This window comes from Protopterus annectens, chromosome 8.part0 (assembly GCF_019279795.1).
Source record: "Protopterus annectens isolate FY-2018-M chromosome 8.part0, PAN1.0, whole genome shotgun sequence".
Classification (NCBI taxonomy): Eukaryota; Metazoa; Chordata; order Ceratodontiformes; family Protopteridae; genus Protopterus; species Protopterus annectens.
Window position 1 is genome coordinate 758914956 of NC_056741.1, and position 19080 is coordinate 758934035.

The 19080-nt window shown below is 40.2% G+C and overlaps 1 protein-coding gene across 1 annotated transcript in view; it reads left to right on the forward strand.

The window, feature by feature from the left end:
- The window catches only part of LOC122808342 (deoxyribonuclease-2-beta-like), a 108219-nt gene that overhangs the window by 33561 nt on the left and 55578 nt on the right, over positions 1 to 19080 (forward strand). The window contains exon 3 of the mRNA XM_044079309.1: positions 16256 to 16334. Within this exon, the coding sequence (XP_043935244.1) occupies positions 16256 to 16334 (79 nt within the window). The remainder of the gene's footprint in view (positions 1 to 16255; positions 16335 to 19080) is intronic.

The following is a 19080-nucleotide window of genomic DNA, read 5'->3' on the forward strand; positions in this document are numbered from 1 at the left end:
TACTGGGGGAAATTTGGCCAGGGCATTGTCTTAGATCTCATAGGTTCATAGGTTTATAGGTTCATACTAGGCTATCTGCCCTGGGGCATTTATAAGCCTAGCCCAATTGTGTTTGGCTTATGCCACCCCTTGATTTGAATATACTGTGCCCTTTTTAAAGTTTAGTTTACTGTGCCTCTGTCTAATAGTGACACGGAAGTAATCCCCGGGACAAACCTACGATCCCCCATTCACTCATCAAGATTCTTCTTGAAGAGAGTCAGTGAGGTGTTCTGCCTAACATGAATTGGAATTCTATTCCAGAGCAAAGGGAGCCTCTGGGTTATGAATCTGTCCCTCCAGCATGTTCTATTTATTTCTGTGCTGAGGTTCAAGTCCCTCAAGCGCGTGGCTCTAAGGGATTTAGATTTACTGAGGTGGAGCATGTCCATTAATTCTGGGTTGGACATAGCTTTATATGTCAGGCATAGATCGCCTCGAAGTAGGCTGTATGCAACTGAGTAAAGCTGGAGTTTTTTTAACCGAGCAGCATATAGCATCTGTTTGAGTCTCTTAATCCTCCTGGTGAGGTACTTTTGGGATCTTTCTAATTGCTGCAGGTGTTGGGTAAGGTACATCCCAAAGGGGGCATTGTATTCTATGATGGGCCTGATGAGGGATGAATAAAGGGGCACGATTACCTCTCTTGATCTAGATGTGAATCCTTTCATGATAAGGTGGGCTATGTAGAAGGTCTTTCTAACCACTTTGGCAATGTGGTTGTCAAAGGAAAGATTGCTATCAACTTGGGTCCCCAGATCCCTAATTACTTTCTCTGTACTTAATGGGTTACCACCTATGTGGTAATTTGTGGGCACATTGTTTTTTCCAAAGGGTATGACTATACACTTTTTGGCATTTAGCTTTAGACCATGGCTCTGGCACCAGTTATCTGTCTCTGCGAGACCTTTTGAAGGATGTTTGTGTCAGCTGGAGAGTCGATTATGGCGCCCAGTTTGCAGTCATCTGCGAACTTGGTGAGCCATAGTCCTCCCACGTTGGCCTGTACCTCAGAAAAGTAAATACCGAACAAGAGAGGTCCCAGGACAGAACCTTGTGGGATGCCACTTGTGACCGGTTTCGAGTCTGACATGGCTCCAGCAACTCTGACTCTGTGGGTTCTGTCTTTGAGCCAGTTTGTGACCCATCTTGTGACATAGGGGTTTATATTTAGGCTGGATAGCTTATCTATGATGCCCGAGTGGGGTATTGTGTCAATTGCCTTTGCGAGGTCCAGATAGGATGTGTGGACTACCTTCCCTTCATCTATGGCCTTGGTGACTGTGTCAAAGAAGTCGACCAGGTTCAAAAGGCAGGATCTGCCCTTGATGAAGCCAAATTGGGTAGGATCTAGTGTCTGTAGGTCCCCAATGTCTTTGTTTATGAGTTCCATGATGATCCCCTCCATAGCCTTGCAGACTAGGCTAGTCCGGCTTATGGGGCGATAGTTTCCAGGGTCCGCAGAGGCACCACCTTTGTGGAGTGGGACCACTGTTGCTGTACGCCATTCTTTGGGCACATATCCTGTAGTGAGGCTGAGATTGTACAGCAGTTTTACTTGCGGGATTAGTTCTTCTTGGAGTTCATGTAGGACGCAACCCGGGAAGCCATCTCGTCCCATGGAAGCAGTGTTTTTTGCATTGGAGAGGGCGACCTTCACCTGAGCATCAGAGATGTTTGGGAGGCTGCACTCTGCCAGGATAGATACTTGCTCTTTTCGGGGGGAGGGGGTGGAGAAGTTTGCACTGAACCTGTCTGCCAGGATATTGGCGATGTCTGTGGGTTCAGTGTATTTTTTGTTGTTTAGAATCAACTCAAAACAAGTCTGGGAGTTGCATCCCAGGTTCCTAACATAACTGAAAAAAGCCTTATGATTGCCTTTAGTGTCCTGTGCAATTTTTCTCTCGAAGTTGGCCTTGGAGGATTTTTTGAGGGATCGTAATTTTTTGCTAGTACTGATCAGAGATGCCTTCCCTTTTAGGGATTTTGCTCTATCATGTAGTAGCTTCCTCCTTCTGTTGTACAGTTTATTTATGGCTGGGGTCCACCAGACTGGACGCCTGCCTTTGGATGATTGGGTCTTGATTTTGTTTGGGATAGCATGATCCATGCATTCCTGGAGATGTCCATAGAATGCGTTTATATAGGATTCTGCAGTTTGGGCCATAGTTTCCACTAGCCCTGGGGCCTTGAAGGATTCCACTTTGGTTTTGAGAAGTGTGAAGTTCGCTTTTGAGAAGATTTTCACTGTGGTTTTCTGGGCTGGGGGTGGGGTCGGGATGTGGATATCCAGTGAAATTAATTTATGGTCTGATCTTACCAATGAGGGATATACTTCTGGTATGGAGCATAGAGTCCCCATGTTGGTAATGATCAGGTCTAGTATGTTTTCCCCTCTTGTGAGAGTGGTGACTAGTTGTTCCATAGCATTTGAGTTTATAAATTCCAGGAACCTTTGGGCTAAGGTGCTGGGGCTTGAGTAATGCTCCCAGTCTATGTTTGGGTAGTTGAAGTTGCCCAATATAATGGTGTTCGGAGAGATCTTCATGTTCTCCAATGTTTTCAGGAAAGCCGAGTGGGATTCCTGACTTTGAGAGGGTGGTCTGTAGGATGCTATAAACTGAAAAGCAGTCTTGCCCACTGTCAGTTGCACATGGATGGTCTCCGATACTTTGTGCAATGCCACTAACCTGGAGGTGTGGATATCCTTGATAAATATGGAAACTCCCCCTCCTTTTGTGGTTCGGTCCGGGTTTTGGGGCCGAAAAGCATTATATGAGGTATAACCTGGTAGTGCTGGGGTGCTCTCTGGAGCCTTGAACCAGGTTTCTGTCACTGCACAGATATCGATGTTCTCCATACTGAGGAGAGCTTTGAGTGCATGCATCTTGAGGTTAAGACTTCTGGCTTTTAGCAGCATTACCCTTAGTTTCTTGTTCCTTGTGCTGTCTATGGAGGTGGGTTTGACTTTTGAGCCTTGCCTAAAAAGGCACTATGGGGGTGGCAAGAGCCTTTGCCAATATCCGAAAGCCCAGGGGTGACAGGTGCAAGCCGTCCCTAGCGAAGCAATGTGGCTTGTCGAGCATGTCATCCCAGGCTGACAGACACTGGATCCCCTTTGAATGACACCAAAATTTTAGCCAATTGTTAAAATCGATCATTTTGTCTTTATACTGTGGCATCATTCTAGGTGAGGGTAAGATGCTGCTCAAGGTCAGGGTCATCCCGGCCTGGGCTACATGATCAGAGAGCTCCTCTATGTCTCTTTTCATGTAGTCAAGGGAGGTACGTCTCAGGTCATTCACGCCAGCATGTACAATGACTGAGTCATATTTGTATTTGCTTTGGAGTGACCTGAGTGCTTGCATTATGTGGCGGATCTTAGCGCCCGACAGGCAGCTCACTGTGACCTTCTCTTTATTCAGCCTGGTGAGTGGGACATCAGTGTGTCTGACAATAGAGTCACCTATTACAAGAGTATCAGGTGTGTTATTCAGCCTTAAGGGCTGTGACTGCTTGGCACACTGACTTTGTGTGCTATGTGTTGTACGTGTTTTGTTTTGGGGTAGCGTTTGCTTGGATGTCTGCTTTGGAGGTCTCTGTTGCTTAGGCAGATTTTCATTTAGAGCCTCCGAGTATGTTTTTGTGTTTTTATGTGTTTGGTTCGCTGTTGTGGTGGGACTATGTGATACTGGAATTGTGTTGTGTGAGGTTACCTTCTCCTCCTGACTGGTTACACCAGTTTTGAGATGAGAGAGCTCAGCCTCCAGTTTGGCTATATGGTTGCATCTCTCACATATATTTGAACCTGTTTGGAGGAGGAGAGGGTTGTCCGTGTACATGAGACAGTTGTAACATTGCCTCAAAATTCCCAGATTCACCAGCTGGACTGGAGAGGAAACCATTGAGTGACCTTTGGACATGCTAGAGTAATATAGGGAACTGAATTAAAACAGACCAATAGGGGACAAGGTAATCGTAGAGAGTATAACAGTAAGTAGTGCTTATGGTTTATTAGTGCTAACTTGTAAGATTACTTATTTGGACCAGTGAGGGGCCTTAGAATGAGAATATGGTGTTTAATTTGAGAGATAGAGCAGTTCTAAGGGAAAAAGTGAAGAGCAGACTTTGTGGAGCCAGGAATAGTTTAAACCCAATTAGGCGGCGCTGCCCGATGTTGCTCTATGCGCAAAAACGTGCAAAACCGCGCAAAAGAGGGTTTTAAGAGAGGGAGATCAAGGAGTATGGAATTGACCCAAAATGGCCAATAAAACTACAGTTTCAAGGCAGTAACCACTCACACAGGGGCAGGCAGGCTGCTCAATGTTTATCACTGCCACTGATGAATACAGAGACTTCCCTTTAGCCCAAGCAAACAATGGCCTCCAAGAAACTTACAAACAGTTCAGAACAGCAAATCTGTAACTGAACTTTTTTAAATCTCAGAAAAGTGGGAAAAAAGCAAGATTTTTTTGTTTTTTGTTTTTTTTTTTAAGGAAAGCAGAGGTTCACAAGTATCAACAAGTTAAAACAGTACAGTAAATGACGCCACACTTGAGTGCTTGGCCAGAGACAGATAAAATGCAAGTTATCTCCTCTTCTTTCTCTTTGGAGCTGCTAGACGGTGCCAGGAGGCTGCTACAACAGCAAGAAAGAGGTCTAAGAAAAGTAACAGCATGGAGGAGAAGAGAAAGGCTATGAAGAGTTTGGAGGAGAAAAATGAGAATTTGGAGAAAAATTTATTGATATGGAGAAAAAGAATGCAGATAAATCGTCCTTGTGTGGTAGATGATACAAATGAGCAACATGTAGCTGTCTCAATGGAAAATGAAGTAAGCAAGTCCAATCGAGTGATGCAGATAATAGAACTGGCATCAGGAGGGCTTGTGGATGCAGTTCTGTTGAAAATAGTCAAGCAGGAGGATCTGGGTGACAGTTCTGCTATTCTGTGGGTGAGATGGCAGATAACATTTTCAGAAGTGCTGTAGATGACACTGACTTTCACAATAGATGTCATGTATTCTTAACTATCTTAAAATGTACTTCAAGTTTGAAACAGGAATTCTATTATAAAAGAATTTACTATGACTTCTGAAAAATGAACCCTAAGCAGTGCAACTACACTACGAACCTACCAGAATGACTATTTGTTTCATGTGGCAAATATGTTTTTTAAGTAAGCATTTATAGTGCTTTTCTTAACACCTCAGCTATCCTGTAGCTGTCTTAACTAAAGAATGCAATCTTGTTCTTCAGTTAGATATCCAGTTGCTGAAAAAATTTACTGAAAACTGATGTCTACCTCCTGAAGTTATCCCATATATACATATGTGTGACTACATAAAAGTCGACACATAATGCACGAAAACTAATAATAGCAAACGGGAAAAAACTTACACGGCCGTTCGCTAAAAAAAATAATTTAACATCATAAACTGCCCCCCCACACCCCCCCTAACTAAATACATCAACTCTGAGATCGCACTATAGGGAAGGAAAGGGCAACTCTGTGAAGTTGGGCAACCATCTCCTTGCCCTATGACATATTCATCGAATCGCTTAAATGTGATTAGATAAATATATGTCACTCTTTCTGTATTCACTTAGAAGCATTTTCATGCTTCTAATATAGACCCATATATATATATATATATATATATATATATATATATATATATATATATATATATACAGATAAATAACATAAATTTAGACAGGTGCTTTTATTAAATGTAAGATTTTGTTAATTTTGTTATATGGTGTTACACTATTTTAGCTTTTTTTCCAAAAAATATGAATGTGTGCTGTCATTGTAGAACCTTTTTTTGACAATTAATGTCAATAGTGGATGAGTGTGGGTAATGCTGGATTTATCCACGGTTGGTGTAGTTTGGTCACAAAAGTATGACCTGCTATTATACAATGACATTATTTAAGAAAAAGTCACTCACTTTGCTTAAATGATGTCCTTGTATAACAGCACAGTGGTGTTCTTCCTCTTTTTTCCGGTATCATGGGACTTTCTTAATGTACTGCACATGTGTATGGGACTTACATCCTCATGCTTATGCAGTACATCAGTGCTTTGGAAAGGAAGCAATAGAGAAAGGAAGATCTCCATTGCTTTTTTTTTTAATAAAAACAACTGAAATCTGGACTATTCAAATTTATGAGAGAGACAGGGCAGACAAAATACAAGGATAATAATGTACCTGATTTTCTTTGTATTTTCTATGCCCCGTCTCTCTCTCTCTCTCTCTCTCTCCTACCTGTGAACTGTTTGGAATTCAAAGTTTATTTTATTTTTTTTTAAATCAAGAAAATTGGAAAGCTCTGTAGCATATATTAATAGAAGAAAGTCTGGGTGACTTTCTTAACACTTTGGACATAAATTACTTCACAACAAACATGCACTAAATATGAAGACTGAAAGCTGATATTTATAGATAGTGGAGGTCTGTTACTGTTGTTATCATTGCTTATTTATGTGGACAGTTTTCCTTTTCTCTTGTATGAATTGTTTTATTATTTGCTTTGCTTTTTTTTTAATTTTGGATAATGATATTTATAACGGGTCTATATTATCCGAAGATTTCTAACTTCGAACACCATATGATCGACACCATATGGTCGAAGTTAGAAAACTTCGAACATTTAAAAAAATAAATAAATACAAGATAAAAATGGGTTAAAGTAGTGGGAAGGCCCCCTGCACCCCCCACACCCCCCACACCCCCCGCTCTTTAAATATAAAAACTCTGAGATTGCACTACAGTGCGGTAAAGAGAAGATTTCCTTTACCATTAGTTTTGGGTTTGGCTTTTTTTTTTTTTTTTTTTTTTAATGTATGTTCGAAGTTTTCTAACTTCGACCATATGGTGTCGATCATATGGTGTTCAAAGTTAGAAATCTTCGAACATATACTATAGATCCTTTATAATTTAGTATTTAGTGTTACATCAAGAACCAACATGTAACATTCCCCAACACCACTGCATTCCCCAACACCACTGCCTTCATAAGAATGCACAAAAAGCATTGTTTTTATTAAAAAGTTTCATGATAATAAAACTCAGGCAGGTAAGAAAAGTCAAAAATGAAATATTCAGTAATAATAACAATACATTATCCTTTGAGGATCTGTCCTGGTAGAAGAGTGTTGAATTAATTCAAAGTCAATACCTTCCAAAAAAGCAAGACATTAAAGCTCTTTCAGCAAAATATTTTGACAATGTCACATTAAAAATTTGGAATGATGATGCTGGAAAAATAAATAGTGTCCCAAAGTCATTCTTCTGCATAAAACCAGAATGTAACAGCCATTGCATTACTTCAAATAAGAACTTAAGTACCTCAAGGACTCATAAAAAACATATGACAATTCACATGTAGACATCAGGTTGAAAGCATTAGTTATACCAGTGATGTGGAACCTTTTGGGTTTGGCATGTCAAAAGCTCCTAGTACAAAATAATTCAGTGCACTTCACATGAGCAACGGATGCAAAAGCAGTATTGTTGGTAACTCGGGTGCTGGTGATCTCTGACATGTAACCCAGAATGTTGTGGTGTGTATCACCTTTGACATGCATGTCATAAGTTCACCATCACTGACTTATACTAAAGCATTAGACAGTGAGCAGTACATAAGAAGATCATTCTGCAACACTGGTGCAAGGAAAAAGTTTGTATTTCTCTCCAAATAAACCTCAGAAGAAAAAGCCAAAATGCTCCACCAAGAAAAAAAATCAGACAACGAAACAGCAAACTAATGCAGATGAAGCAGACTGAGGTCAAACATGCTTCAAAAGTCCAATAGTTATTATTTAAATTCCAAATTGTGTAAGCAGAAGCAAAAGGAGTCATATATTGAAACCAAATCTGTGTCTCCATATTGGACCCAAGGCCAACGGACAACAATCCTGAATAAACAAATGAAGGTAAAGCATTCTGCATCACTAACAGCAGATATCTGACTATTGTCTAAGAGTAACAGATGCTGTCAACAAGACAAAACAGATACGGTGGAGCTAGACTGTACAGTAGCAGTCTGACATATGCTAACATGTTGAGAAACGCTGCATGTGAAATTATATGCTAACATTCTACTGCAGAACTGTGCCATTCAAAAAGTAGAAAGAAAAGTATTAATAAACTACAACTATATACGAGATGAAAACAAAATCTTTGAGCTGTGGCTTGCAAAAAGTGTCTCGGAGGACACATTTAGATTGGTCATTGTAAAACAACAAACAAACTAAAAGCACATAGAACAATTACATTTGCTACTTTAATATAACTCAATACAGTGTGACAGAGTGTAGCAAAATATGCATCCTACAAAGAATACAATGATATATAACTTGTACAGCAATTCATTACCATAGGCAGCCATGAAAATACTACAAAGAAACAGCAGTTAAACCATAATAGTGGCAGCAGGCATAGGATATTAGGATATGCCTGAGTGCAGAACCATGTGCAAATATCACGTGTACATGAAACTAGATATTGGCTACAAAGGGTGACATGTAGGTGCATCATGAGAGTGCTTCATGCAAAAGACTACATCTGTGATTTCAAGCAAGTCCATACACTTATGAATGTGCAAACAGGTTAATCCCATCCATCTATGATAATGCAGATAACATCAATGTACAGACAGTCTATATCAACTTAGGAATTGAAGTATGGGAATAAAAGCCCAAAACACATATAATGTTGCATGCTGGTAAGTAAACAATGCCAACACACACATACACACACACACACACACACACACACACACACACACACACACACACACACACACACACACACACGCAGAGCTATGTGAATACTGAATACTGCTGAGGTCAATAGAGCAATACATCAGCGGTACATAATGGAGGCTTGGTATATCACAGATAATGAGCTTGTACATGTGTGTTGTAAGGACTCAAAACATCCCTGCTGACCATGAAACAAGAAAAGAACTGTACAATGTGTGCATACAACAAATGAACAAATGCTGTAAACCTCATGAAGCAGACTGTAAAGGGAACAACATTTAATAGAACCTAAATTAGCTCTTATTGGCTCCTACAATCTGCAGTCAACTACCAGTAGAACTGAATCAAAAGACTCTAGAAACATGCAAAACTAATCTAAAAGAACAAGTGTTTTGGGAACCTAAAACACTATAAGAATAACTAGCTTGAGTAATTCTGCAGTTAATGACAGAAGAAAAAAGAAAATAATTTTAGAGATGTACTGAAACAGACTTAGAAATGAGATTAGTTAAAGACATTACAGTGACAGGCAGGTTGAGCAAAATTTGTCAATAAGGAAGAAATTCAGTCATATTTTTCTTTCAAGGACGAAATATGTCGTGTTCAAAGATGAAAGTTCAAAACTGACAAAATAATAATTCCTAATTAGCTGAGTAGATACATATTTAAAAGAATATATGAGTCACATTTGGAAATAATAGCAAAGAAGAGCAAAAGGTGTAAAGTACTGGTTTGGATGAAGCATAGCAAGGGAATAGTAAAGGGCATAAGGCTTAAGGAGCAATATCAGGCAGTGCTATTCCTGCAGTCTTTTCTGTACCAACATTACTGAATGCTGGTCTAAAAAGCACTTTGGCTATTCAGCGCTTCTTGTGTGGTAAGCTACTGTACCAAGTCACTTGCTACTAATGTAGCAATCAGCTTTCTACATTTTTTTGTGCTTTTCAACTGAACAGCTGAGATGGTTGGGCATCTGACTGGGGGCAGCACTGGGCCCTAGATGAAACAGCTGCCACTCTAGGTTAGGAATAGAAACTCAGTTAGAAAATATAGTTCAGACTTGTCCTGGTTCAAATGCATAATGTAACAACAATCCAAATTAAAAGATGCTAGCATACCCAGGAAGTGCAGATATGTCTTATATGTAAGGCATGCCATAACTACCATCCAAATAAACATATGCCAGCATACCCAGAACCAGATATTGGTGAAGCAAAAAGGGCCCAGCTTTTTCAATTCAAAGAAGCCATATGTATAGATTATTATTCCAAAAAACCTTGAAATAATGACAGTGACAAACACAATAAGTACAACTGTGACTAATGCATTAAAATGTATATTATTAAGGCATGATTGATCTGATATTATTGTATCACTCAATAGTCTGCAATGCAAAAAATCTGTAATTCAGAAGACTTATGCATGACTGGGAGTTCAAGCATTTCACAGCAAGTCCATTAAAGTAGGAAGAACAGGAATGAGTGGAAAGACCTATCCAAACAGTTAAAAAGCACTTAAGAAAGAATAGAAGCAAAAGCTGTGATTATTATCACATTGCAGTTTTCGAATCTAATAACAGTATACTTTAGAAATGTACTTGTTTCATGAGCTCAAAACTTAAATGGCAGAATTATGAAAAGCAAACTACATATTTTAGCTTCAATACAGAGGCCTAAAGTCAATGCCAAGTAAAGGAAATGTTGGAGAGAAATACCATAGACAGTTACACTAGAAACTTAGAGCAACCACATTTGCAGGTAGGAGATAAAGTAAGTATCTAAGAGCTTTGGAAATCTTTGCTGCCTGAAGCATTAGCTATTAGTCAAGCAGCTGAACCAAAATCCTTTGTTGGTAATAAGAAGATAAAAAGCTATATAGAAGGAGTTGTGGAGAACAAGACTATTAATACTGTGACAGTCAAGAATTGCATATTAAGGCCTCTCAAGTCATGTATACTAGTAATGTCTTACAGCAGCAAGAACTGTTCCAAAAGGAACACTGCATGTGCACTAGGAATGTTCTCACCAAGTACCCCAGATATGGAGCAAGAATAAAGAATACAGAAAGATCTATGAACAGGTTTGGAAGTGGCCATGTTACTAAAAACTGAGAAGTTATAGGTTCATAGGTTCATAGGTTGGTACTAGGCTATCGGCCCGGATGCCATATACAAGCCTAGCCATAACAATTCCCTGGCTATTTCTTCCCACAGTATTTACTTCCCTGGACCCCTGTCTAGCAGGGCAACTGACATGATCCCCGGGGTGAATTTCCTATCTCCCATCCAATCATCAAGGTTTCTTTTGAAGAGGGCCAAAGAGGCCCTCTGCTTGACATGTATGGGCAGTCTATTCCAGAGTCTGGAGAGTCCCTGGGTCAGGAACCTATCCCTCCAGAATGTTTTGTTCATTGTAATGACAAGGTTTAGATCCCTGGAGCATGTGTCTCTGAGAGATTGGGATTTCTTTAAGTGTAGCATGTCCAACAGCTCTGGGTTGACATGGCCTTGTATGTTAAGCAGAGATTGCCTCTGAGTAGACAGTATGCGACAGAGTATAAGGTGGAGTTTTCTTAGACAGTCAGCACAGGGCATCTGCTTTAGGCCTGTGATTCTTTTAGTGAGGTATTTCTGTGGCCTTTCCAACTGTTGCAGATGTCTTGAGAGGTACATACCAAATGGGGCATTGTATTCCATAATGGGTCTAATGAGGGATGAGTACAGTGGGACAATGTCCTCCTTTTTTCTGGATGAAAAGCCCTTAGTGATGAGGTGTGCCACATAGAAGGATTTTCTGACTGTTGTGGCGATGTGGTTATTGAAGGTGAGACCACTGTCCACCTGTGTCCCTAAGCTGCTCTCTCTAAAGCTAAAAACACAGCATCAATGGGACCGGATGGTGTCCCCGGCTGTGTGCTACATGAACTCAATGAGGAACTAAACCCGCACATAAGGCAGCTGTTTAATCTTAGTCTTACCACAGGATACGTGCCCAAGGAGTGGCGTACGGCAACTGTGGTCCCACTCCACAAAGGCGGTGCCTCTACAGACCCTGGTAATTACCGCCCCATAAGCTTAACAAGCCTGGTCTGCAAAGCTATGGAGAGGATCATAATGGAACTCATAAACAAAGACATAGGGGACTTGCAGACATTGGACTCGACCCAGTTTGGCTTTGTCAAGGGCAGATCTTGCCTTTTGAACTTGATCGACTTCTTCGAAACAGTCACCAAGGCCATTGATGAGGGAAAGGCAGTCCATACAGCCTACCTTGACCTTGCAAAAGCTTTTGACACAATACCCCACTCGGGTATTATAGAGAAACTTAACAGCTTAAATGTAAACCCATATGTCACAAGATGGGTTGCAAACTGGCTAAAGGACAGAACCCACAGGGTTAGAGTAGCTGGCGCCATGTCAGACTCCAAGCCGGTCACAAGTGGTGTCCCACAGGGCTCAGTCCTTGGCCCTCTGTTGTTCGGCATCTACTTCTCAGAAGTACAGGCTAACATAGGAGGACTATGGCTGACAAAGTTTGCAGATGACTGCAAACTGGGAGCCATAGTGGAAAGTACATCGGACACAGATATCCTTCAGAGGGGTCTCACAGAAACTGATAGCTGGTGCCAGAGCCATGGCCTGAAGTTAAATGCCAAAAAATGTATAGTCATACTCTTCGGGAAAAACAAGGTAACCCCAAGCTACCATATAGGTGGCAATCCACTAAGCACAGAAGAGGTTATCAGGGACCTGGGGACCCAGGTTGACAGTGGCCTTTCTTTTGACACTCACATTGCTAAAGTGGTTAGAAAAACCTTCTACATTGCCCACCTGATCATGAAGGGATTCACATCCAGATCAAGTGAGGTCATTGTTCCCCTGTACTCTTCGCTTATCAGACCAATGATCGAGTACAATGCCCCATTCGGGATGTATCTCACCCGACACCTGCTGCAATTGGAGAGACCCCAAACGTTCCTCACCAAAAGGATAAAGGGACTCCAAAATCTGTCATATGCTGCCAGACTGAAGAAACTCCAGCTCTATTCAGTCACATACCGTCTGCTCAGAGGTGACCTGTGCCTGAAATACAAGGCCATGTCCAACCCGGAATTAATGGACATGCTCCACCTCAAAAAAATCCAAATCTACCAGATCCACTAGAGCAAGTGACTTAAACCTTAGCACAGATATAAATAGGACATGCTGGAGGGATAGATTTGTCACCCAGAGACTCCCTATGTTGTGGAATAAAATCCCGGTCCATGTGAGGCAGAGCACCTCGCTGGCTCTGTTCAAGAGAAATCTTGACCAGTGGATGGGAGATCGTAGGTTTACCCCGGGAATCATCTCTGTGTCACTGCTGGACAGAGGCACAACAAACTAATGGGCACAGTATTTTTTAACATAAGGGGTGGCGTAAGCCACAAAAACTCTGGGCTACGCTTATAAATGCCTTAGGGCAGATAGCCTAGTATAAACCTATGAACCTATGAACCTATAAGTCTCTTATCACACTTTCGGTGTTTAATGTACTGCTGCCTATGTGGTAAATCACGGGTAGATGTTTTTTTCCCAAAGGGGATAACTATACATTTCTTAGCGTTGAGCTGGAGCCCATGGCTCTGGCATCAAACATCTGTTTCTGTAAGGCCCATTTATAGAATATCCACATCATTTGGGGATTCAATAATGGCTCCCAGTTTGCAGGCATCTGCAAACTTTGTTAACCAGAGTCCCTTATTGTTGGCCTGTACTTCAGAGAAATAGATGCCAAACAAGAGCGGTCCCAGGACTGAACCCTGAAGTACTCCACTTGTCAGTTGTCTGGAGTTGGATTTGGAGTCGGCTAATTTTACAGTGTGAGTTCTGTTAGTAAGCCAGTTGGCAACCCATCGAGTGATGTAGGGATTAATGCCCAGCTTAGTTAGTTTATCTATGATTCCAGATCCAGCTTAGTAAGTTTATCTATGATCCCAGTTCCAGCTTAGTAAGTTTATCTATGATTCCAGTTCCAGCTTAGTAAGTTTATCTATGATTCCAGATCCTTTCTGAGTCGGTATGAAAATATTTTATGTTGACATAAAAAGACCTTGACATGCCAGTTACAGAGTTAAACTTAATCTGAAAAGGTCAATATAACACAATGCATGCCTTCTCATATATATACATATATATATATATATATATATATATATATATATATATATTTATTTATAAACACTTTATAATCTCAAAATACTGAAAATATCAAATTTCAGTATCTCAAGACCATAAAGTTGAACGGACGGAAATTGCGAACCCAGAAATGTCGAATCTGAAATGTAGAACCCGTGGTATGAATAGTGTACTAGGTAAGTATTGAGTTTTTTGGGGTTTTGGGGAGGGTTTGTGTGTTTTGAGTGTGTTGGGGAGTTTTAGGTGTGGGTTAGGGTAGGTAGGTAAGAATGTGAGTGTGTTAGTGTTGGGAGTGGTGGTGTTTGTGTGTATCTGATGTGTGTTTGTGCAGGGGGGCTGTGGAATGTGTGTTGCTGGGTTGTCTGCGTTATGGAGTTTAGTGCAACCTCGGAGTTAGTATATATCAGTAGGGGGATGTGGGGGTTACAGGGGACCATATAGTAAGGGTAGGTGTGTGTGTGTTTGTTTAGTTGTGTGTTTGTGTGTTGTGTTGCTTTTTTTACAGTGTCGGGAGGTTCATAGGTTCATAGATTAGTACTAAGCTAACTGCCCTTGCGAGCCATTTTAAGCCTAGCCAATTATCCCTTGTGAGAATCAAACCCTACACCTTGTGTTTGTAAGGCAAACACCTTAACCATTAGGCCACCCTCCCAATTTGATACTTCAGTATTTCGAGATTATGAAGTGAATATATATATTCACCCAGGTATGGGTGTTTGTGATTGTATGTGTTGTGTAGTGTGTTTTCTGTGTTTTCCCAGTTTTGTGTTCTGCAGTTTTGTGTTGCGCTGTTTTGTGGTTTCAGTGATATGGATTTTCGGCTTCATGGTCTCGAGATACTGAAATTCGATATTTCAGTATTTCGAGATTATGAAGTGAATATATATATATATATATATATATATATATATATATATACTTATACATGCATATGCATACATATACATAAATATATATATAAAAATATATATTTCCACATTCTCCGCAAGGATCTTTTAAGGTCCTCCGTGCTGGATTCTAAAGCATATTGTATAATCTCACCAAACTGCCAGTGTTCTGCTCTGATTCGGGATTCGCAGTCTTGTACTTCTATGTTCCCTAACACTTGTTTACATTGACCTTTGAGCTCCTGTTCCAGTATTCTGATGTATGGAACATGGTGCTTCTGTGAGCCCTACAATTTCTGGGACTGCCCCTTCCCATTATACACTACACAGTATCTGTGTAAGCTGCAGGGCTCTGCAATGCACTGCACTGCTATATGCCCTGTTTCCAGGATATTCACACAATTGAATTATCAGTGTTATTGTAATGTAGGGCACATAGTACCTGCCAGATAGCCGGTATCTAGGGCACTATTCATAATGCCAGTGGTCCAGTGGTGTACAAGTTTCACTGAAATGAATAATGCTGCCTCTTTTGCCTCATTCATGCTAACAAGGTATGCACTGAGTACCAGCTAACAGATGTACAATTCTCCTTATGTGTTATGTGCCTGTTAAAACTGTCACCTTCCTCAATACACATTTACAGTGTAAATAAGGCAGCTACAAGATTCCTGTATGCCTGCCTTTCCTAAATGCATGTTCAAGCTATTTTTGTTCTTTATGAGATACTATAGTACAGGAGTGCGGGGAGGAAAGTGCTTTTTTAATATCAGTTTCAGGATGGAAAAAGTTTGCTATGGACTGGTTGCCAAAGATATATGAATTCAAAAATTGCGTCCAGCTCCACTATCAACTAAACCATTTCTGGATATGCTAAAAAATATCAAAACAAAGGCATGCACTCATGGTAAGTTTCAATGACCTAAACTTGGAAGAGATAAAGTTGTGCATGATCAGTAAAACAAGGTAGTAGATGAAGAATTTCCAACTGACAATCAAGAAACAGTTCTATAAAGCATGGTACATGACATGCCATAGTTATAATCTATTTATATGAGCAGAATCATTATGATCATCATAATAAAAGAAACAGCATTGGGCTGTGAGTAAAGACTACTGCATTAGTAACGGCCTGGCTGTTTGACAGATTAGGTGAAAGAATAGTGCAAAGCTTACTGGTGGTGCCTTTTATTGCCTGGAAAATATTACATTAAGGATAAATGTTATCACTGACCAAATGAACATTCAGATATTAGTTTCTGAAACTGACATCTTCTAAACATTATTAGCACAACTATTTTAGAATTTCCTGCACTTTCATAAGCAATATGTATTTCTGTTTCCATCTGAATGATAAATTCAGCATTTATTTTTCTTGTGCAGGAAAATACCACAGCATACATGATGTACAATGATGCACCAGTGAATAAGGCCTACAATAAAAGATACGGACACACTAAAGGTAACAAATACATGTTACAGAATTATAATTGTGTTCAGTCATACAAAATCTTAAATCTGAGTTTGGGCTTTATACTCTTTTTCATTAAAATAATATCTGAAAAAAATAGCACAATTGCAATGCATCTTTTTTTAATGTAGAAATATATAGGAGTGTGTGTGTGAGTTTAACATTAAATATTAATATCACTATACTTAAAATACTTTGAGCCTGTTTAGGGTTTCCAGATGAAAACTTTTTTTTTTCTTTCTTTCTGGTGTTTATTTCATTCCTTTCCATAGTATCTTCATAGATATTTCTTTAGTATTTGTTAATTTCTTATGTTTTTGGTGATGTTGCAACTATTTGCAGTTCCCTGTGAAACATTTTTGGGTTACTTCTAGATAATTTATTTTGCATTTTTCTTTGTCTTTCTCTGTATATATATTTAGCTTCTGAAGATATTTTATGGGAGCCTATTAAAAGGTCAAGCTAAGAAGAAACTACTTATTTATATTACTTATTTTAGTTTGTTTACCACTGTAGTACACTGATCACTATACACCATTTGCAGGCACAGCCTGGGTGAAGAGATTCACAAAAAAAGAAAACAGAACAAATTCACAAACACAGAGTAATCACATATAGTAGATAATCCCATAGACAATTGAAACAATATGTAAATAACATTAACAGAGTAGAAAATAAAATGTGAATTAATTTTAGTAGTAAATAAGAGAAGGAAGCAGCAGCAACTGAGAACAGAGGATCAAAGTAGACATAGTGCAGATGAGGAGGAGGTTAGGGGATGTGTCCAGCAGAAAAGAACTTGCAGTCATATTTTTGATGAAGGTGTTGAGTTCTGAAGCTGGGAAAAGAGAAGACTTCTTTGAAGTGAAGAGGGAATGATTGCCAGAGTTTGGGTGAAAGAATGGAGAAGGAATGGTCAGTACAGTGCAGTTTAGTTTGGGGTGTCTGGAGTGAGGGAATTAATTGGGAGAGTTTGCAGAGGTTGTAGGGGTTGGATTTATTATGGAGTTTGGCTGCAAGAGATGGAAATGCACCTGGTTGAAGTAGTTTAAAAACAAGAGACCCTAGGATTACCTCAACTCTGTAGGAGACTGGTAGCCATTTGGCCTTGGAGAGGATGATGCAGTGGTGTTCCTGAGGGGAGAAATTGGAAATGAATCAACAGATTTTGTTTTCAATGGTCTTTAAAGTGGATTAGTTTTTTTTAGAGGCTGTGTCTATGATGGGGAGCAATTTTAAAGTTGAGCAAGGAGGATTCCTTTTCTTATCGCAGCTCTAGCAGGTCTAGAGAGAATGAGATATATTTTCCTGGCTAAGAATAAAAGATAACTCATCTTTTCCCTGGTGTTTTCAATGTGGGTTTGGAAGTTAAGTGACTCATCTAGCCAGAAAACTATGTATTTAAAGGAGGTGGTTGTTTCTATTGGGCAACCATTAAGATCTGTGATGCTGACATTTTCAGAGCTTTTTTCGGCTCTTTTGAGGTCCAAATATCATAATATTTGTTTTAGAGGAGTTTAAGAGTTGCTTATGTTTTTTAGCCAAGAATTAAAGGAGTGGAGGTCAGATTGAAGCTGGGTTTGAATATCTGACTGTGAGAGACTGGCTCAAAGAATAACCGCATCATCTGTATAAAGAGTAATAGGAAGGTTAGGGAGATCAGAGGGTAACTTGTTACTAAAGAATGAAAACAAAAGAGGGGTGAGTATGAATCCCTGGGGCACTCCACTGATAATGAGTGCTGATGGTAGTAAGGATGGGCCTAATTTGACTCTGAAATACCTATTTGTTAAGAAATGTTGGAACCAGGTGACAGTGCTGGGGCTAACTGAAGTTTCTTGGTGGGATGGAAGGAGCATTAAGTGGTCAATCAGATCAAAAGCTTTGGTAAGTTCAATGAAGAGAGCTCATGAAAGGTTTCCTTTATCCATATGGAGAAGAATGTCATCTGTAAATGACCATAATGCTGTCACTGTGCTCCAGTCAGCCCAGAATCCATGCTCTTTAAAGTGAGGAAGTGGTACTGTTAGACGTAAGTGGCCAGCAGCTGTAGATTAGTTTTTCAAGTATTTCCCAAGTGTAGGGAAATGGAGATAGGACAGAAGTGAAAGGTATTTACTGGCTGAGGCTGTTTGGGATGGGGTTTAACCAGAGCAGTTTTCCATGATGGCGGCGCCTTATGCAGCAGCAGCCTGTTTGGCTCCCATTGTTGTCTAATGTTTCTATTAGAAACTGTCAGTATGAAGCTGCTTGTGATCAGTTTTAGAGTGGGATGCTGCTGTGGTGTCGGATGGTATCAGTGGCTCAATGGGTTCAGTGGACTGTTCTGATTAGCTCAGGTAGCTTGGAGTGGCTGGAGTGGTTGGTTTGGTCATGGCTTTTTGGGCTTACATGTGGAGAAGTGCACCACACAGAGCAGATGGTGGAGACCTGAGTGTCAGATGGTGTACTGGATCTGAACTTGATTTTGACGGAGGAAACCGGGCCTTTTCTGGTGTGGAGACAAGGTTAGTGGTGGAGTGGATGGTGGATTGTGATAGTGGAGGACGATGGAGACTGTGATCATTGATCATTGATCTGGACAAGATGGTGGAGACCCGATTGATGCTGGATGTGGGATGATCTGGATTTTTGATTTTTGTTTTTTGTTGGGTCATTGGAACTGGACTGAGATTGTCGGTGTGGAAATAGAGCTTCAGTTGGCTTGGACTCTGTTGTGTATGTACGTATGCATATT